Consider the following 12,664-nt stretch of genomic DNA (forward strand, 5'->3'; position numbering starts at 1 on the left):
GATACAAAACCAAATAGATTTAATTTGCCTTGTTTTTGTCTCATATTTACTTTGATATATTCAAAATCTTTTCATATTTTAGGTTTTAAATTGGAATTCTCTCTAAAAATGGTTTCTGGCACTGTGTCATTGTACTTTAGAATGGTGGTATCAAAATACTTAATTTCTTTCTTATATTGGGTAAATTCTCTATTTCAAAAATAATAATTTTACCTTTCTGTTTCATTTCTTAGTCAGGAGAACATTGTAGCGTACTCTAAAAGGGTGAAAGGCCTGAATGGGGGGCTTGTTATGGGGCCTTGAAGAAGTTGATAGAATGCAGGACTCTACCAATTTTACTTCTCATCTTGCATTTATTTTATTCCCAGTTCTTATGCTCTTATCTTAATTTTGTAGTTTTTCCTTACTATTCAGGCTACTTTTTTTTCCTAATATAGTCCTATCAGGCTAGGCAATATATTGTGATTGTCCTACAAATTGTACCTTTTAATAAAAAAGGTTCTGAGCCCTTCTTTATTATTGTTTGGTAGTGGTTCTGAGTTGATAGTGGTTGAGACTGTTGCTTAAGAACACCAAAGTACCTGCTAGTGATATAGTTTCATTTTTTGCAAACGATAGTTTACTTAAGTACTATGATAAGCATTATCTCCTTTGGTCTAAGAACTCTAGAAATAGCTCTGGGTGGCTTGGTTTTGAAGAGGGGAATGAGTCAGTGGTAGAGGAGAACCGAGTACAACTGGGAGGTATAGAAGGAAGTGTAGTGAGAAATGTGCCAAGTTTTGTGCGATAGTTACTTCTCAAATCATTTTATAAATTAAATTGGGTGTTTGGACAAAGAGAATGGTGACCATGTCCATATACGTCTGTAGTGATTGGATGTTTAGCACAGCATAAAAAGGTTAAATATTTTACCTTGTAAAAAACATTCTTACAAATTCCCAGAAGACATGTAAGTTTAGTCAAAAGGATTGTTTGGTCTGTTGTTCCTAGGATTAGGCTTATATTCAGAACTATTCGCTGGATTTGAAAGTAAATTTCATGAGTACTGAAATTTTAGAATTGGAACTACCAAATTAAGAAAAAAGTGAAATGCCGATGGCTAATGTCTTAATTATGACTCTGCTAGACTAATCAAACTAAGAATGGAAATCTTTTCATTTGACTTTACTCTTATCCTTAATGGAAAGTTAGTTTATGGTGCAACATATAAAAGCAGTATGTGTTTTTAAAATTTTAAGAGAAATACAATCTGTAAGTGATGGCTATATTATTACAGACTTTAACCATACTTGAAAAGCACACCCAATTAGAAATGAGAGTGAGATTTTTTTCCCCCCTCATTACTAAATGTTATTATAGAAAAATATCTTTATTTACATATAAAATTTTATTCTTTAGGTCGAGTGAGAGCAAAGCTTTCAGCACCACTTGCTGGCATGGGAAATGCCAAGCCAGATTCTAGAGGAAGAAGTCGAACAAAAATGGTGTCTCAGTCACAGCGTATGTATTGCCTATCACTTCTCTTATGTTTGTAATATGTTAGGATAAGTGTGTTACTTATATATCACTGTATTAGGAGATTGAGCAGTGGATAAAGACAAAGCTAATTTCAAAAAGACAAGCCACATACTGAGTTCTTGTTCTATACTTTAGGTTCATCATCACCTGACAAAAATGAAGGTATATTTTTTCAATGTTTTGGGTCAGTTGTTGTGCATGTTTTGGAATTTTTTTGAGTGGGTGTTGTCTTGTCTTTGGTGTGTTATTAGGGCTGCATCTTTGATATCTGCCACTTAGAAAGAAAAACTTCATCTGCTGTATAACTTTTGCATGGAGGTATTTTAAACAGCACAGATCTCTTAGCATTAAGGTTTTGGCAGTCTACTCAGAAACTTGCAAATGTGGAAAATTGTGCTTTTTAGAGGCAAAATAATTCCCATATATTAACATCTAATCTGGTTGCATCTACCTAATATTATTCAAGGACAGATACATGGTATCTTCAGATTCTTCCCAAAATCTATTAGATTACAGTTAGCATTTTTGGCAGTTATATATGATTGATAGTGAAGAAATAAATTAAAATGATCAGTTCTGTTATATTCCTTATTTCATTGGAAGCTGAGTTTTTCCATAAGCCCAATTATTAAAAAACAAATTTTGAGGCCTAGGTAAAATGAATGATTCATTTCTACATGTTCCAGAATACACTTACGGTGTTATTAATTTAAAAGAGTTTGTTCCCATTCCTTCTTTATCAAAAGATTTTCATTAGCACTTATCTCTAAAAATAGAAATTTTTTTCTAGGGAAGTCATTCTGAGGTTGTTATATGAGGAGGGATCCCCCAAAAAACAGAATTATCTGTTCTGCTATCAAGAATTATCTAGGGGCGGGCCCCTTGTAGTACAGGCTTTCTGTGCTAGGTGAGTGTCTAGGAACCCATCTGTAGCAGTGTACCAGCTGGCGTTGTTGTGAGAGGCTGTGCTGGACATCACTGAATTTTTTTTTTATGAACACTTTCAACACATTTGCCCATTTCACGATGGGTGATTTACGAGCACACCTACCCACACTGTGCTGTGCTGAGTGTTCAGCAGTTTCTGACCAAAAAAAAAACATGATCCCCGTGCCCTACCCTTGCTATTCACCACTTTCAACCTGAGCAACTTTTTTTTGTTTTCCTGGATGAAAAAAGTCCTCAAAGGGAAATGTTTCACTGATGTGGAAGAGGTGAAACAAAAAACGGCAGAAGCACTTAAAGGCATCAAAATCAACAGTTCAAAAACTGTTCAGAGCAGTGGGGGAAAAAACATCTTGATAGGTGTGTTACTTCAAATGGACAGAACTTTCAAGATGACTAAAGTTTAAACATGTTAGAATAAATACAAAATTTTTAATAATTAAGTTCTGGTTTTTTCGGGGCTCCCCCTTGTACATACTGGCTGTTTTGGAAAGAAATAGACTTAACTGTCTTCCAGTGTTGTTTAGATGATTTATCAAGTATAGAAGCCCTACTTGTCTCTTTTTGAACCTGATTCCTGAATCTTGGAATCAAAGAAAAGACAGCTGGGCTTGGAAAAGGCCAGGGTGGATGATACAAGTCCGCCCTAGCAGATTCTCTCTCCAAAGCCAAAAAATCCAGGCAGAGTAACAGTGGGAGCACTTGGCAAGAGTCCTAAAAATAAGCAGAAATGCTCAGTAAAATTACAAATTTTACAAATGGGAAAACTGGCAAATGCCTCCTGGGTAAGGGCTCTACTACAGACCAAATTTTGAATAGATCATATCACATTCTTCCCTAATCCTGTGTATTTTCTTAGAATAATTATTTTTTAAGTAACTTAATCTTTAGCAGCATAGCATAGTAATTTAGAGCCTTGCTACTCTGATTGTCTGCCCAGATGGTGTCAGCATTACCCAGGGGCTACTTAGGAATGCACAGTCTCATGCCACCACAGATCTACTGAATTCAGTCTAAAACAATATCACCAAGTGATTTGTGTTACAAAAAAAGTTTGAGAATCATTGATTTAAATTGCAGACCCTAGAGCCATACTGCCCAGATTTGAATCATGGCTTTTCCAGATCTTTTTAAGTTGTATTTTTGTATACTCACCTATAAAATAAAGAGGATAATCTCATAGGGCTGTTGTGAGGATTAAATGATGTAGTATATTTAATACACTTACGGCAGTACCTGGGCCCAGAGTAAGCGCTAAGTATTTAAACTGATAAAATTGTTCTTTTAGTTACTCATAACCTAATTTCAACTGAATTTTATACTCCAGTTATGTCCTTCTATACTGCGCTATTCTGTGGCCTTTAAAAAACAACGAAAGAAATATTGGTGAAGTTAGAAAAATTAAAGCATAAACACAACTCATTAAAGATTCAAAGTGCTTTGTGTATTGTTTTTTAATTATTACTTAAAGCAGCTCTCTTTTACATATATTAAAACTCCTGGTCACTTCAGTAGAATATAGCATAATTTTTTTTTTACATGTGATTTTTTTAGTTCGCCCAATCACAATACTTCAAAACTTTTCCTAAAGAGTGAGAACATATGATAGGCTTTTAGACCTAAGTAGGATTTTAATAATAGAAGATATCTTCACTGTACTTAAGTTTTAAATTGTATTAGAGAGGTTTTTGTTTGCTTGCTTACTTATTTGAATGATTTATATGTTCCATTCCAAATTTTTCTTGAAAAAAGATATTATGGCCCCATAGAATTTGATGCAAGTTTCTTTATAATATATTTACAGAATTATTGTTGTGATATCCATCTTCACTTTGTTGTTGAGTAATTCATTAGGGTTTGCATGGTCGTTCCATAGTTTTATGTCACCATTTGGTAGGGCGGGGCGGGGGGGGGACCTTGGATCAAGGCAGGTGTGTTCTGATGGATAACCAAAATAAATAAACACAGACCAAGTGGAGAGACTTCCAGATTTATATTTACGTAATGATTGTGTCTTTTTGTTGTTGATGTTGGTAGTGACTGGTTGTGTACAAATGATTGTACAGCCTGTCAGAAACTTTGTCTTGCCACCCCAACCCACCCTCTGCCATTTGTTTTTTCCTGTGTGTCTTAAGAAAGTTAAAATGTGTAGCTTTTTCATGTAATTTTTCTTCAGCTGTAAGATGTTGTAGTTCTGCCTTACCTGTAGTTTAAAATTAAATGTTTAAATAATGAGAACTTAAACATTTAATTATTTAGATTTTAGGCCATCAGAAGAAAAGCTGAAGAATTTACATTTATTTTTGTAACTTCATTTCATCTGCTTTGTACATGAGTGTCTGGTTTCAGCTTACCAGTTGTAAAAACTACTAAATGTACTGCTTTTGTTACAGACATCTATGGTTTTGAGATTTTTTTTTTGTTTTTTTTTTTCTTTTTGCTTTAGGGTTTTTTATTTTTTAAGAACTGACTAAAGCTTTCTTATTTCCATCTGCCATCCATTTTAAATCTGCTCCTCCCCTCTACATGGATTATAACCCTTACCCTAATTCTGCCTTTACACTTGTTCAGGATCACAATCTGCTAATACCATTGGTGGTAAGAATCTATAGACTCTATGTGTGCATCTATTGTTTGATCACTTACTTTCATAATGAAGAATGGGTTCTATTCAGCAGAAATTCCTAACATATAATAGTCCATCCTTTTTTAGCCATATTGCCAATTATGAGGTTTCCTTGGCTTTTTATTACCAAAACCCTGGATTTTTAAAATTATCCAAGTTAACCTCACAGGTGTAAATATTCAAAAGCAAAGGAGCTTTAGTAATGCCTTTAAAATACCTTATAAAAATATAAAACGATAGTGTGAAAACTTTAGGCAGAACAAGAGAGATTAGGCATCCATTTTTAAGTTTTACAAATTAGAGTGTTTTCTGGTAGCATGCTATTTCCTAGGTACATCATGCTCTTTTTCATCAACTCTGTGGTTTTCTTAGAAGAAACAATTAGCCTTGGTAGTTCTTCCCGGGGAAAGAGCCTTGATATTTTCTTCTAAATACAAATAATTCAAATAAGTCATAGGTACTACAATTATTACACTGTTGGTAGAGAGCTTGTATTATTTTGATAAATTCAATAAATCTAGAATAGGTAGAGTAGTTAGTCTCCTTCTATACTGCATGTTTCCTGTCTGCTGAATAGACCCAAATTTCAAGGAATTCTCTAGTCTCTATCAATACCTCCACTCCCTAAATTTATATTGGTTTTAACTGAATACCATATTGTACATGTTCAGTTCATTATTCACACTTTTTATATTGTTGCAAGTGTTCCCATTAAATATTCCATCAGCTTATCTTGCATTGTGAGTTTGTGGCATGTTGGGTGTTTGGATGTTTTGGTATGTATGTTTAGTTTAGACCCTGCATGAAGAAATAGGTGCCTTGTGAGTGTTCTTAAGGTTATAACATAAAGAAACCTGATTTAAAGATTCTTTAACTGAAACATCATGAAACAATTCATATGAGCCATCACTGTAAAGGAGACTTGAATAATTTCCCTACAATAGTTTAGAATTTCTTCTACTCAAATAGTAAGTTGTTAATTTCATTAGAAACACTGCTTTGTTTTACAGTATTGCTATAACAAGTGGAAGTTAAGTTTCATTTTGTGTGCTGGTAAAGTTTAGGAATTAAGCATGAATTTAAATTGTATTTAGTAAGACAATGCCAAGAAAACTATAGCAAGAGTGACAGATCAACAGCCCATGGACCATGTTCCAGCCTGTCTCCATTCATGTAGTATTTGGTCTATACAATATGATAAAAATCAGGAAACTTTAAAACTTTCATTTTTTAAAAAATTCCCAAACCTGGCCAGTGTTACCTTAAGGTAGAGCTGACTGGAACTTAAAAGTCACCACTCCCTGCCTTATACTCAATACTGGGCCCTCATTGACATGCCCTGCTTGTCTCAGTTGGCATTCGAGTCTTTAACGTTCGCTCTGTACAAATGAGGTGTGACTGGGTAAGATTACACAAGATGAGCAGGGTCTGCCCTTTTGGTTAGAAGGAGTAACACCAACAAAGGGGAAAATTTGCTTTCATGAAGATTTGAGTGCAGGTTTAACTTTTCTAAGGTGCAACCTACCACTCAGAATGTAGACTTAGATTATATTTGGCGTTATCCAGTCCACTTTCCCATTCAATTGAGATATAAAGTGTTTTTGACAAGAAGCTCATCCCCTTAAAAGTTAACCCACACAATTCTAGTTTTAAACTATGCTTCTTAATTTTCTTAACCCTTGCCCTAATCTCTGAGATTTTGTCCAGCTCCTTCTCTATCTTCCCTGCCATATATCCTCTTTTTTTCAATACTGAGTATCACGAGTTTGTGAAGGGTCTGAATTTTTTGACACTTGCCTGTTAGTTCTCTTCTGTCCTCATTACTTCTGCATCTACATTTCAGACTCTGGCCATGCAAGATCCCTTTGCTATTTGAAGGCAAATACCAAAAAGCAAGTATCTTTTTCAGCTGGCCAATTTTTTAAATATTTAAAATTTAATTTTGTAAAAAATTTAAAAAATAACTTTGTTCTACCCATCAGAGGCATTCTCAGAGGGCAAACTTAAAGCAAATTTTCATTATATTTTTAACAAAAATAATAGCAGTGACAGAATTACTAATTTTTTCCTTTTAAATATGTGGCTTTAGCTCTATTAAATATATTGTCAGAAGGTTATTTCTTTGGAAATCTTTTATACTCTTTGTGTTCTGAAAATTATAATAGTGTTGTCCTTATTAAACATAGTATTTTGTATCCTCCCAAAACTGAAAATATATTTCACATGATTTACCACTCAGTTTTAGTATTTGTAGTATTTCCTTTATCCCCCAGGTTGTGATAATATATAAATTATTTCATTCCATTTCCTTTGAACTTAGAACTTTCTATATACTTGCACAGTTTTCACAGATGTATTTCTTGAATTTTTATCCTTTCAACAATTTCTTCAGGAATTCATATCTTAACGTTTGTTTGTGTGTTTGGTGTTCAGCTGGCAGCCGGTCTGGGTCTCCAGGAAGAGTTCTGACCACAACAGCCCTCTCCACTGTGAGCTCTGGCGTTCAGAGAGTCCTGGTCAATTCAGCCTCAGCACAGAAGAGAAGCAAGATACCACGGAGCCAGGGCTGTAGCAGAGAGGCTAGTCCCTCTAGGCTCTCCGTGGGTAAGATTTTCCTTGTGAGACTTGGGACGTTTTATGTTTCAGGCTTTGGTGGCATTAAAGACTTTCGTTAGGCACTTACAAGTTAAAGAAAAACAACTTAAAATTCACGGAAATCGAAATAAAGGTTATAAATTGAATTAGCTTATCTTAAAAGTATAATTCATTTTTATTTTAAATCTTTTATTTGCAGCCTTTTTATTTTAGTAAACTGCTATTTCACCCTTTAATCTGACACAGATTAGTGACCTGATTCAAGAAATTGAACCATGTTCCTGGTAATTCTTCATTTCTGGGGAGAGCAATTTCTCCCCAACTTTAGAAAAACTTAAGTTATTAATTTTTAAGAAAGAAAAATGAAACCAGAATCTCAAAAATGCAGATTCTGTCTTCATTTTTCTCCCTTTTTTAATGCTGCCAATGCTTTGTTCCAGCCCGAAGCAGTCGTATTCCTCGACCAAGTGTGAGTCAAGGGTGCAGCCGAGAAGCCAGTCGCGAGAGCAGCCGAGATACAAGCCCTGTCCGCTCTTTTCAGCCCCTCGGTAAGTATTGGGCCGGTGTGAAGTACATTGCCTTCCCCTTGTGTTAGCACCACCTGATAACCTGAAGGTACCCAGAGTTTAGCTTTTTTATTGACTGTCTTTGCCCCTATCGCTTTTCTGCCTTTTTGAGGAAAGAGTCAGAAGGAAATTTTGTTTAGGACATTCCTTTACCTTAAATGAGCAAGTTAGATATTTTACAAACAAATGTCTTTTTTTTTTTAAGATTTTATTTATTTTTCAGAGAGAAGGAAAGAAAGGGAGATAGAAAGGGGAAGGGAGGGCAAAAGAGAGGGAGAGAAACATGGATGTATGAGAGATACATCAATTGGTTGCCTCTCATGCACCCCCAACTGGGGACCTGGCCGGCAGCCCAGGCAGGGGTCCTGACTGGGGATCAAACAGGTGACCTTTCAGTTCACAGGCCAGCGCTCAGTCTACTGAGCCACACCAGCTGGGGCAACAAACTGCCTTTAGAATCAAGTAAATATCACACAGATTTAAACTCCAAATATTGAAGTCATTATTTTTCTTAACAAATAAATCTATAAAAATTAAATATAACATTTAGATATTTACTGTCAAGTAAAATATGAACTGTTTCATCAATATTTTCCCTTTTCGGTACAACTATTAACATTTTACTTTAGACATTTAACTTAGAAAACTAGTGCTGCATTATAATATATAAACTACTTATTAAAAATGGGAGGAATTAACATTTTTATAGTATTTTTATAGTTTGTCATTTCCCATATATTATGTAGTTCACATCATGTCACTGCTGCAAAACCTCCGTCCTTGATTATAGAGATTGTATCAGAGCCTTGATTATAATACTATATTTATCTCAGTTATAAAAATATTAAATTTTTTTAAGCTTTTAGTATTTCAGAATAATTAAAGAGGCAGAATTTTTTACATTGAAAATCTTTAGAACTTCTGCATGGTCCTTTAACATTTTAACTCGTACTTTGTTTATGTGCACAAACATGTAGAAATTGTAGATTTTTAATTTTATAAAATTTAGGTAACTGTAATACTTAAGTTGTTCTTCAGACTTTGTGACACTTCAGTAAGAACATAGTTCTACTCACTGTCTTTTGGCATTATTATGTTCTTCAATAGACATGCTAGTATAGAATTTCTAGAGATTGACTTCTTGTTCCCTGGGTCATTTGGCTCAAATATTTCACTAGGCTGTCCTGTCCTGGCCTAGAAAACCCCACTGAGCTAAGGACACAGAGAGGGATAGCCTCGACCCTTGTTGTTGAGCCATGTGTCCCAGGTGCCAAAGAGTTTGCCTTTCTCTTTTGCCAGAGGTATTTTTAATTCATATATAATTAGTCTGTGGAGAGTCTTTGGTTATGCACATGTGTGTACACATACATTAAGAAATGAAATATATTACACATTTGTATAAAATAAGTGTGCCTCCTTCAAGAATTAAAGGAAGTAGAGAGGGTGTGTGGTTGCTTAAGAGCATATATTCTAGGGTCAAGTGGCCTGGGTTTGTACCCCAGCTCTGTACTTTCCTATGCCTGGGTTTCCTCACCTATAAAAGTAGGATAACAATAGTATGTACTTCTTAGGATTGTTTTGAAGATGCTGTAAATGAGAGAATGTATGAAAAAACCCCTCAGAGCAGTGCTCAGCCCGCATCACTGCCACCACCGCGGCTGCTACTGCTCCCCCACCTCTTCCCCCTGAAGCTCACATTGCTAACCTAGAAATCGTTTTCTTATACTTCAGTCGATAGGATCTTAGATTTTTTTCATGCTCTTAACACCTATATTTGTAGCATGATAATACTGCAGAATTGCTAGAAAAGTGAGACATCAAGAAGAAGCCAAAATGTGTGTCTGTCCCTTTTACATCTGTACAACAGAGATGAGAGGAAATTTATAACCAACAATTATTTAAAAATAAACATTGTTAATGTGTCTTTTTTAAGAGCCATTATTTTTCTGGAGTCATCTCAGAGCTTCCATTCGACAACTTAAATCACTGAAATTTTATTACTAAAGGAAGCAGTTTTCCTGATTTTAATGAAATACCCTCTTTGGGTGAAGAATGATTAAGTCTTTAATTATATACTGTAGCTTTAGAAGAAGTTATTTTTATAGCCCTTTTATTTACACATGGATACTGCCTAGTAAAGGTAGCACATTGGCCCTGTGTCTTACATAGGGAATGAGAGCAACCTTCCCTGTCAGTATGTCCTCCCTGCTGCCATTTGCCTGTTTTCTGCTGTCCTGACTTGGTCACTTGATGAATCCTTTGGTTGCCTCTGACTTGAATATTGCCATTTAGCAGGGCAATTCCATAGTTTGCCAGTTGTTCAGTGGTAGCACAAGGCCAATGGGAGGGCCCCAAAACATCAGAAATAGAGCTGAGCAAGGCGGAACTTCTCTGGAACTTGCACCCTTAGTTTCCATTTATTTCCAGGACTGAGATTGAAAAAAAGACTTCCATCATGATAAGCACATGAGTGGTGCCTCTTAACCTGTTATTGTCAGCCACGGATAACTACTGATTCCCTTTAAGTTTTGCAGAGATTTTCATCTATTAGGTTTTGCCATATTGGTTCGACTCTTTCTCACCATTTTAGAAATTATTTCTATTGGGTAAAATTAAAACTATTCTATTAGTATGTTTTTCTAACAATATCAGTCATCATCCAAGGTCTGATAAAACATTTTGTGCAGTATTGTTTCTGTTTAATCCTTTTTCTCAATCTTTTGATGATTTCTCTTGTTCATTAAGGCCCTGGGGCAAAAGAGTGATTCATGTAATAAAAGTATTTTAATAGCTCTAATTAATATATCTAAAGAAGAGTAACTTTTAGAATAAGAGTAATATATTTTGTTAGCTGTTAAAATATATTTTTCCTGGCTTGTTTATGTAAGTAAGAAATAGATTGATTTTATGGTGTTCTTACAGATATCAAATTCTGAAATTTTAAATATGGTAAGTTTAGATTTAGAGAAACATGTCATAAATGCAGGTCTCACATTTCCAGGTTTTTAAATTAAATTAGTAATACTATTTTTTTGATGTTCAAATGTACTTTGATAATTTAAATAATCTTCTACTGAATATAGAACTTCTATGAACTACGTGGAAAATGTTAACATAAATGAGGTATGTTACTTTCTGAAAAATGTGAAGATGAGTGTAAGATATTTAAGAGCAAAGGACTTGAAAGGGTAAGATATTGAGGTATATCACTTACTAGTAGTTGGCTTTGATCAAGTTAACTAACCTCTATGCTTTAATTTACCTATTTATAATATGAAATAGTAATAACTGTTTCATTGGGTTTAGGATTGAAGGAGACAGGGTTATTATTGATTACTAGTTACCATAGTGGTTTTTTTTTTAACTACAGTATTCATTTTTTTGTTTCACACTTGTATTTTTGACATTTCCTTCCATTTGAATACTTAATTTTTTGTCTCCTGTGGGCTTGTCTGTCCCCCTAGGTGTAAGATCTGTTGTGTGTCAAAGATGATGTTGCAATGCTAGTGTTCAATTGCCCTATTTGGCAATATTCTGGTCCTTAGTTATTAGAAGTAATACCATTGTTAACTACCTCTCCTTGCCTGACTGTAGTGCTGCCACTATTCCTTGTTTCTGTGGTAATAGATGAGGTTTGTATGGTCCTGTTATTCCAGCCTCCAGACACCATTCCAGATCTACTGGTGCCCTCTACGCCCCCGATGTGTATGGGGCCTCAGGTGAAGGATGAGTACATTTTCACTATCATCTGTGCATTCATCTCAGATTTTTGTCCTTTTCTGTTTCCATTAAATAATATTCATGTTTTAAAATTGATTTTTTTAATTTAAATTTAATTTGTTAGAAAGTAAATCATTTGCGGTAATTTTGTTTTCCCCCAAGCAACTTCTTCCCTTTCACCAACCTTATTTGAACATTTTTTTTCCCCACTAGCAGACGGACATTTTTCTTTGTATAACCTGAGTTATGTCATTTTAAAATATAGAATTGTTTTATGTTCTCAGTTATGTGCCTCATCTTTGTACATAAAAAAAAAAAAAAACCAAAATGGTGGATGAAGTGTTTTAATTGTACATAATGGTATAGAAAGTAGTTAAGGGGGAGAACCCATCTGGTTTGTCTTCACATACCTTAGAGTATTGGGCACTTAGTAGGTGCTTAACAAATATCAAATGATATGTGTTATTTACAGAATGAAATCAGCCTATCTTGAAGGAGAAGAGATAATAAATAGAGGGTTTTTCTCTTGTAAATTCCTAGTGTGGCTTCAGTGAACTTTCTAATCATTATTGGTTTGAGGATTTAAATTTGTTCTAGTCTCACCAGCATGGATGAGATTTGCCTGACTGACAGAGCTGGATTAATTACAGCACTACTGACTTGCAAGCTCTTAGTCAGCCAGCCATGCTTTCTT

The 12,664-nt window shown here is 34.8% G+C and overlaps 1 protein-coding gene across 50 annotated transcripts in view; it reads left to right on the forward strand.

Annotated features, from left to right (window-relative positions):
* The window catches only part of CLASP2 (cytoplasmic linker associated protein 2), a 159,222-nt gene that overhangs the window by 95,933 nt on the left and 50,625 nt on the right, over positions 1-12,664 (forward strand). For 17 of the 50 annotated variants that reach the window (XM_054594935.1, XM_054594942.1, XM_054594947.1 and 14 more), the window contains 3 exons: positions 1,399-1,500; positions 7,523-7,693; positions 8,125-8,232. In XM_054594935.1, coding sequence (XP_054450910.1) covers positions 1,399-1,500; positions 7,523-7,693; positions 8,125-8,232 — 381 coding nt within the window. Of the gene's footprint in view, positions 1-1,398; positions 1,501-1,653; positions 1,681-5,034; positions 5,062-7,522; positions 7,694-8,124; positions 8,233-11,906; positions 11,970-12,664 lie in introns of all 50 variants that reach the window. The other 33 variants (XM_054594924.1, XM_054594932.1, XM_054594937.1 and 30 more) reach the window with 5 other exon arrangements.

The sequence above is a fragment of the Pteronotus mesoamericanus genome, unplaced genomic scaffold, assembly GCF_021234165.1.
Source record: "Pteronotus mesoamericanus isolate MK-2021 breed Mesoamerican mustached bat unplaced genomic scaffold, CSHL_Meso_final scaffold_54, whole genome shotgun sequence".
Taxonomy (NCBI): domain Eukaryota; kingdom Metazoa; phylum Chordata; class Mammalia; order Chiroptera; family Mormoopidae; genus Pteronotus; species Pteronotus mesoamericanus.